The sequence below is a fragment of the Brassica oleracea genome, chromosome C2, assembly GCF_000695525.1.
Source record: "Brassica oleracea var. oleracea cultivar TO1000 chromosome C2, BOL, whole genome shotgun sequence".
NCBI lineage: Eukaryota > Viridiplantae > Streptophyta > Magnoliopsida > Brassicales > Brassicaceae > Brassica > Brassica oleracea.
This window is the reverse complement of record NC_027749.1, coordinates 29,003,914-29,012,347: the sequence shown is the minus strand read 5'-3', so window position 1 is coordinate 29,012,347 and position 8,434 is coordinate 29,003,914. Positions and strand designations below refer to the sequence as shown.

The following is an 8,434-nucleotide window of genomic DNA, read 5'->3' as shown; positions in this document are numbered from 1 at the left end:
AAGTCCCTCCTTCGACTCCGCCGCTGCGCGAGACCAGGCCACTCTCAGAGATCAGTGATGAGGAATTCGACGTCCCACCACTCTTTGACGATCTTTCCTACGAGCTGAGGATGTTCCTGACTTGAATTGGAAGGATAGCAGCGAGGAACCATTTGTGGGGAAACTGTACGCAACTAAGCATGATTGTCAAATTGGGCTTGCTATCTACGCAATCAAGGAGCAGTTCTACTTCAGGCAAACCCGAACCACTAGGCATTCCTTTGGGCTTAGTTGCCATGATACTGCCTGCGGTTGGCGCATACTGGCGAAGGAGCTAACCACCTGTGGTTACTACACCATCAAGAAGGCCCAGCTTGATCACACCTGCCCCATCGACACACGCAACCTATACAGGAAGAAGGCCACTTCCAAAGTCCTTGCCCACGTATATCGCTCTCGCTACACCGAACCCACCAACGGACCTAAATCACTACAGCTTCAGCAGATGATATTGGAAGACCTTCGCATAGACGCTTCCTACATGAAATGCCACAGGGCCAAAGAGCAAGCGGTGGATAACACTGTTGGAAATGCTGAGGATTCATTCCTCAACATCGCCTCCTATTTTGAGAGGCTTAAAGCAACCAACCCCGGCACGGTTACTGCAATCGAAACCGAGCCCGACATTGAAGGCAACACACGTTTCCTCTATGGTTTCCTGGCCTTTGGTGCTTCGATACAGGGGTTTCAGCGCCTACGCAAGGTTCTTATTATTGATGGGACACACCTTTCCGGGAAATATAAGGGGGCACTACTCACGATTAGTGCGTTGATGGCGAAACAGAACATGCCTGGACCTGGTTCCTCACCAAACTTGAACGGATCATTGTAGACTCAAATTCACTAACCATCATCTCTGATTGTCACTCCTCTATCATCAAAGCCAAGCTTGCAGTCTTCCCAAAGGCACATCATGGAGCTTGCATAGTCCACTTAATGCGTAACGTTATCTCACGGTACAAAAACAAAGGTCTTGCAAAGATGGTGTGTGAGGCTGCATTCTCTTACAAGCGTAAAGATTTCGATCTCAACTTCACAAAAATCAGGCAGGCCAATGGGGAATGTGCCAACTACCTTGAAGGGATCGGGACTTCAAAGTGGTCTAGGACTTACTTCCCAGGAGATCGTTACAACCTTCTAACCATCAACACCGCAGAGCAGCTCAACAACGCTCTAACTAAATCCAGGTCTTCACCCATAATTGAGTTATTCATGTTCATCCAACGCATGTTGACTCGCTGGTTCTCTGCTAGAAGGACCAAATCCGCCAAGTGTCGTGGTTTTGTAACACCAGAGGTTGAGAAGGTTATGCAGAAACATATCAGGCTCACCAAAGGCAGCAAGATAGCTAACATCAACACCTGGAGCTATCAAGATAGGGGTCTTTTCGGCCATCCCAACACTGTCTCCTTAGAAAACAAAGTCTGCACCTGCCAGGTCTTCCAGAAGCTCAAAATCCCATGCGGCCATGCTCTTCTAGCTGCTGATTCCATAGGTCTCCCCTATGTTCAGCTTTTTGGTGATTGCTACAAAACACAAACATGGATTGAAACATACGCTGGGGTTATCTACCCCGACGCTCCCATTGGAGACTTCTCCATCCCGGAAACAATTACTTCTGTGACCATGCTCCCCCCTCAGACTCGTCATCCATCAGGCCGCTCAAAGGACAAGCGTGTCGCCTCAACAGGCGAGATACCTGTAAGGAAAATAATTTTATCCCTTAAGTTACACACACCCTATAACTGGCCCTAAACTCTACTCCCTTTTAATGGCAGGCACCCAAGAAGAAAAAACTTTTCCCTAACAAATGCGGACGTTGTGGAGGCACTGGTCACAACAGGACCAACTGTGTTCTCCCAATCTGAATGTGGTGAATACTATATCCACGAGTCTTCTCTCATGGATACCGAATTCACCCATCCTTTTGTTTTTTGTTTTCTCGAGCATTTTCACATGTAATAACTTTATCGAACATGTAATGCCTCCTGTGTCACCCACAGACTTATGTAATGTCTCTTTTTGGATTGTCTATCGGGGTTTTCGGAACATCTGTTGTTCTTTAGGTTGCTTATCTGCATATCCACCTGTACGTCCCAAAGCTGGTGTGTACATGTGTACAGCCGGTAGCTTCCCCTACAAACAAGCCCTCTTAGCGTGTGTACCTTCTTAACTTCTCATATACTATCCCGTACAAGTGTACACCAATTCTTATTCGTACACCAACAAAAAACATTCATTGAAAACATGTGATTTGCTTTCAGAGTTCATCCAAACACATATACATGCATAACAACTATATCGTACATGTGTACACCCACTTCAATCGTATCCACATGTATCACTCATTCAATTTCTATCTCCGCTAGCTTTCTACCATACCGTACATATGTACACCGGTTCACTATACCGTACAAGTGTACACCGGTTACATCATTAAACCGGCAACAAACACATATCACGCAGACATCACATACAACAATCCTAACCTTCACGTTCATCTCAGTACACGTGTACACCTACTCCTATTCGTATCCACATGTACTACAACAACATTAGTCATTCCTATTTGGTATCACCTATAGTTCTCTACTTTTGCTGTACATGTGTACATCTATACATATTCATTATCCACATTCCTTACATCGTTAAACCTGCAACAAACACATATCACCAAGATATCGCACTTAACAAATAAGAAAAACCTTCATATCATACAATCCCAAAATAATCCATCGTTTCTACAAACCTGTGCTCGTCCATTTAAAACAAACACATCATAACCAAATTAAAGCAAATCCTACGCTTAATGTTTACGGCCAAAATACACCAAACCTACTTAAACCCTGGGTTTTACTGCATCTCCTCTCCCACATAGACTGGGACAACCCAATCCTTGTATAAGTCCATAGCCCAGTGCTTCCTCATTATGTCCACAAGGTCGTCAGTCAAACCATCCATCCTAGGATGTGGGTTCCCCAAAGCATGAAGCTCCATCAATTTAACTGCCACAGGCCCGCAATCTCCACTACGCCGGTTCTTGTAAGCACCTCCCATTCTCTTAACCGTGAAAGGCTCCAACCCATACGGTCCATCTTCTGGAACTGGACACACCTTCTCCACCAAATAAGGAACCATCTTAGAAACAGCTTCCAACAAACCACGCACCACTGCCATGTCTTTCAGCCTTGGGTTAGGGTCTAGGACCAGCACACGCCAATCTGTGAGGCTTATGCATAGTCCCACCCAGTGGTTCCCATCCCAAATCATTGGTGCATACAAAGTCTCAACGTCCACTCCCCACTTCCCACCTTCCTTTGTTAGAAATGCTAATAGCCGGCCATCGCCCAGAACCCTCCCCCTGTTGACCTTAGCTGCATTGAAAGCCCTTGTCTTCCCTTGCAAATGCGCTACAAACCAAGGCGGGAGAAATATGCAACGCCTTTCTTTGAGTCTGTCCTCATGTCTGTTAGCTACGTACTCAACCAAAGCTTCCATATGCTGTGTACACACGTACAAATATCAGCTTTCCAACAAAGTATAGAAAAGAAGTTAACTGGAAAAAAAAAAGAAATCCAATACCTTAGTGGACACCCATTCCTGGGAAGTCGCAAGCTCTATGAAGAATTGGTTGTCCAAGTCAAATTTGCCAGCATTTAGATGCAGCCTGCAATAACAACAGTCTAAATCACATCCTAAATCACATCCTAACAACAGGCTAAATCACATACTTATAACAACATCAGACCATAAAAAAATGGACTTATACTTTCGGGCTCCCAATCAACACATTCTCAAAGAAGCGAAAATATGTATCTTCAGTCGTTGGAACAAGCTTTTCCATGGTGAATGGCTCCTTTGCCAACAACAAGGCCGCCAACTCTGCTTCCCTCTCAAGTGGTTTGTGCTTCTCGCTCCTCTGGCACGGTGATGAGTCGCTTAACTCCATCACTTGCTCATCTCCACTGCCATTAATGTCAGTACCCTCGCCTTCTGCACCACAGCTCTCACCAACTCTTCCAGCCTCCACCACTGCCTGCCCCGCTGGGGTGGCATCCTGCAAAATATGTCAACCTCACTAAACATGTGTACTGCTACATGCGTGTACAACTGGATTATGCGGACACTTATCCACATGTACATACCTCATCAGCATTGTGACAGTTTAAGCCGTCCTTGTCGGCCACTAAACCGTCGAAAATTGGTCCCTTCATGCTGCCATCCTTAGCTTCTTTAACACCTGCCCCCGGCGGTCGCTACAGGCCAAAATGGGGAAACACACAAAATCATAAGTACATATGGACGCCCTAAATCTACTTTAGTCCACATGGCCAAATTCAACTAAAGTAAATCCACATGTACATACCTCTACCCTTATTTCGACATTTACATCGCCCTCTTCCACCGCTGAACTGTCAGTTTTTGGCTTCCCCCTAACGCCCCCAATTGCCTCGTCACCGGTTAACGCTTCACCACCCTACATAACGAGATACAAACACACACTTTATGTCATCATTTCTCCCGACATATATTAAATACATACATCACCAATCTATCCATCATTTTTACCTTATCGTTGGGCCCTTCCATCAGCTTCCCCCCCTGGGTTGCATCTACATCAGCTTTTATGCTCTGCGCGCACACAAAACCAAAAAAATACCCCAATCAACTTACACACGTGTACAAATTTCCCAACTTAGTCCATGTGTACAGGGGGTTTTACTCACCAATCCATCTATGTCCTTCGTATGCTCACCACCTCCAGTGGCTTTCCTACCCTCTTTCTCAGCCCCCTCACCCGCCACCTCCCGCGTGATAACACCCACCAGCCTATTTAGGTCTCCAAAATCCTGCCAAACAATTGGCAAACCTATTAAATAATATTCATGTAGTAAATAGCAAGATATCAAAAGAAACCTACCACTTCAGTGCCGCAGTCTACAAACTCCCCCGGGACGCTTATATCAGAACCAACATTACTTCCCTGCTCAACATAAGACACCGGGTAAGCATTGCCAACCTCTTCCTCAGTTACATAGAATGTGTTACTCCCACTCCCAAATTGTACCCCACTCCCAAATTGTACCACATGGGCCTGTTCAGTTTCGTCCCCCTTCTGCGTATACAACAGTGGGACCTCATCTCCTTCTTTGAGAGCTGGAGACCTGCTACCACCACCTTGCTCGTCACCTAGTTCCTCCAAGCTGTTATGGGTTCCCTCTTGATCGCTTCCCCCGAAAAGAGCCCCTGTATCGACATAAACAACCCTCTTCTTCCTCCTACGCAATCCCTTATTGCTGGAAAAACTTCCCTATGCTTTTAGCCTTATATTTCTTCAGCAGCCTGCCTTGCTTCTCTACTACCTTGTTTAGTCTGTCCAGCTATTTTTTAATCTCCCCCACAGCCCCCAACAGAACCTCGTACTTATCCCCTCCTTCAATGCCTTTCCGACTAAAGTACATGCTAAGCCTTCTCTGCTTCATCACAGCCCCCGCCTCTTCCTTATGAGTTGGTTTTCTAATTTTCCTTTTCACTTCGGTCGCAGCTGGGTCATTGACATAGAGCGGTTCTGCGGCATCACCGCCACCTCACTCCCCCTTCTGGAACTTGTGCCCTGCTTTCAAGAGGCCCACCATGTACGCAACTTTCCTGTCCAAAATCTCGCAGTCAAAAACACCCCACCCATCATCTCTATCCTCGTCAACCTCCACCATAGGGAGAACTATCAACTGCAAAAAAAACCCGCAACGTTTGTTAGTTCTTTGTAACGGTACATGCTAATTATATGTGTACACGTGTACCCAAAACCATATTTATCCCCACTTCAAAACTCCATCAACTATATCCCCATGTACATATATTACGCAATATCCATTCCCAAAACTAAACAACCTCAACCCAACAAATAAGCTTGTACACAAAACCCAAACAAAGAAAAGAAACAACTAACCTTAGGATTGTTCTCCGCAAAAAGCACATCAGTAAGCACCAGCCCCGTATGTGTGGGAAGCTTGTCCCCAACATAACTCAAAAGCGTCACGCTGTCATTGCCTCCAAGCCTGTCAAGTAGAACCGGGATGGCTTCAAACGCCCAAAGCTGCAGTGCTAGGGGGAACCCCAATAGGAATTTTGTCTCCTGCCTCAACTGGGCGTAAAAATCACCTTCTGGGTCATCGCACTTTCCCAACACCTTCTTAGGCGGTATCATCGTGCTAATCGTCCACCAAAACGACTCACGCCCCCACGGAAAGGAGAAGAATTTGTCTAGCTTCTCCACCAGTTTAACATACTTCAACGTCGGCTTCGGCTTCTGCGTTTTTGGCATCAGCACCCCGTCAACAATGATGATCAAGCATATTCTAAACTTCTTCCTCTGCGACAGAGTTGTGTCACCAGCGACCAAGGCTGCAAGGTCTTCTAAACTCAAGTTACGCCTACCCCCAAACAACTTGTCCCAGAAAACATAATCTGCTTTCTTCGGCTTCGGTTTATCATCTACCTCGTATCCCTGCTCAAACTCCCCACAAGCCAAGCCAGTAACATGGCTAAACTCGGCAAGCGAAAACCTTGTCGGACCCCCACCAAATACAGGCCACGTCTCGAACCGTTTCTTCGTTAGCAACTGCCTACAAAGCATTCCATGAACAAACTTCGCTGAGAACGCGCACCTGCGCACTGGCAACCTGAACAGAGACCCGAAGCATGAACACAACAACCTTTCCATCTCCGCTGAACCTTCAAGCACATCCCTCACCAGAAGTAGGAACTCCAGCGATGAATAGCAGTTGTCCCTGTTGCTTGGGTATCGGTCGGTTGCAAAAAGCCGAAGTGGTAGCCTCTCATTAACCAACGGCGCCGTACCTAAGACCAAGAACACATTACAGACCGGATCTAAGACAAGAAAACTTTAACAAATGCCACAGGTGCTGGGTTCTCACTCACCTTCAACGACGCCTTTTCCTGATCTCTTTCTTTTTGTCGACATCGCCTACCGTTGTTCGTCGTTGCTCTCACCGCCGACAACGAAATTTCAATAAATAACCGTGGAAAAAAAAATGTTACGGTTTCACCTTTTTACGGGCCCAACAAAAGGAAATTAACCAAACACAACCGCCCTTTTCAAATCCACCAATCGTGTGTGTCTCATTTCGAAATTCGAAACCGCAAACAAGTGTAACCAGAACAAATTGATGTTTTACTGAACTACCCAGGCCTGGTTACACTTTATTAGGGGCATGCACGACTTAAGCCACATGTAATAAAAAGTCAATAAGTATATATTCCTGTTATAAACTTTAAATTAAAACAGATATTAAATCTGTTGTTGAAAAGTTAGAAAGAAGCAACTGAGTGGTTGGAGAAGCAAATAGTTGCAACCCTACATCCGAGTAGGAACCTAGAACTGTACTAAAAAGATCACACCAAATCTACCTCCGCTCATCTCTAACTTAGGTGTCCTAGGATTAGGGGTAAAATGGAAAAGGGGGAGACAATTAAGAGTTTATAACAGATATAGGCAGTTGTTGTGTTTTTATTACATGAAAGAGCAGTTGTTGCTACCAGAACACTTTTTGTTGGTTAAAGTCGCCTTTGTCCTCAATAAAGGCAAACTAGGCGTGGGCATATCTGTCATAGAACATTTTCTTCTGGTTTCTCTGGTTCGAGATTTTAAATTTCGAAAAAATAGAAGGTGATTGGTGGATTCGTTAGGCGTAGTGTGGTTTGGTTAATTATCTGAGATTGGGCCCGTAAAAAGGTAAAACTGTAATATTTGTTTCAACTTCCCCCAATCTGTGAACCTAATTTTACTTTTCCCAGATGGTTTTGCCAACGACGAGCAACGGGGCAGAAACGACGGAGGTAATCAACGGAGAGTAAAGGTGATGACGACTTACTGTAAGCGCTCTGGCAAAGACATAGACGATGGTGAGTCATGATTTTGGTTATTTTCGAGGTTTATTTGGTTACTAAAAGCAGATCGATTTACTCTGTTTAATGCGTTCAATCGTTCCAGGGACGGCTCCGGTGGAGGAAGGGCCTGTTAATTAGAGGCTATAGGCTCGTCTCTTCTCAACCGATCGGTATCCTAGTAAAAGGAATAACTGTTACTCATCACTGGAGTACTTAATTCTGGTGAGGGATGTGTTGGAAGGCTCCGAAGAGATGGAGAGGTTGTTGGGGTTATGCTTTGGGACACTGTTCAGGCTGCCAGTTAGGAGGTGTGCGTTTTCAGCGAAACTGGTACATGGACTGCTCTCGAGACAGTTGGTTACAAAGAAAAGGTTCGAGATGTGGCCAGTGTTTGGCGGGGGGTCTACGAGGTGGATGACCAGACGAAGGCGAAGAAAAAAAACTATGTTTACTAGGACAAGTTGTTTGGGGGGGGGGGGGGTTT

General features: G+C 45.6%; 1 protein-coding gene across 1 annotated transcript; it reads left to right on the top strand.

Moving 5' to 3' along the window:
- Positions 1–1,020: 1,020 nt before the first annotated feature.
- Positions 1,021–1,907, top strand: LOC106323938. The gene is made up of 2 exons (XM_013761982.1): positions 1,021–1,740; positions 1,818–1,907. Exons 1-2 carry the CDS (start codon positions 1,021–1,023, stop codon positions 1,905–1,907), a joined length of 810 nt encoding a protein of 269 aa, XP_013617436.1.
- The last annotated feature ends 6,527 nt before the right edge of the window (positions 1,908–8,434 follow it).

What these genes read in the sequence shown, in the direction of transcription:
- LOC106323938 (XM_013761982.1), top strand. Translation starts at nt 1,021, where the DNA reads ATGGTGTGTGAGGCTGCATTCTCTTACAAGCGTAAAGATTTCGATCTC. An exon ending in CCTCAACAGGCGAGATACCT is followed by an intron (nt 1,741 to 1,817) that starts GTAAGGAAAATA and finishes TTTTAATGGCAG; the next exon opens with GCACCCAAGAAGAAAAAACT.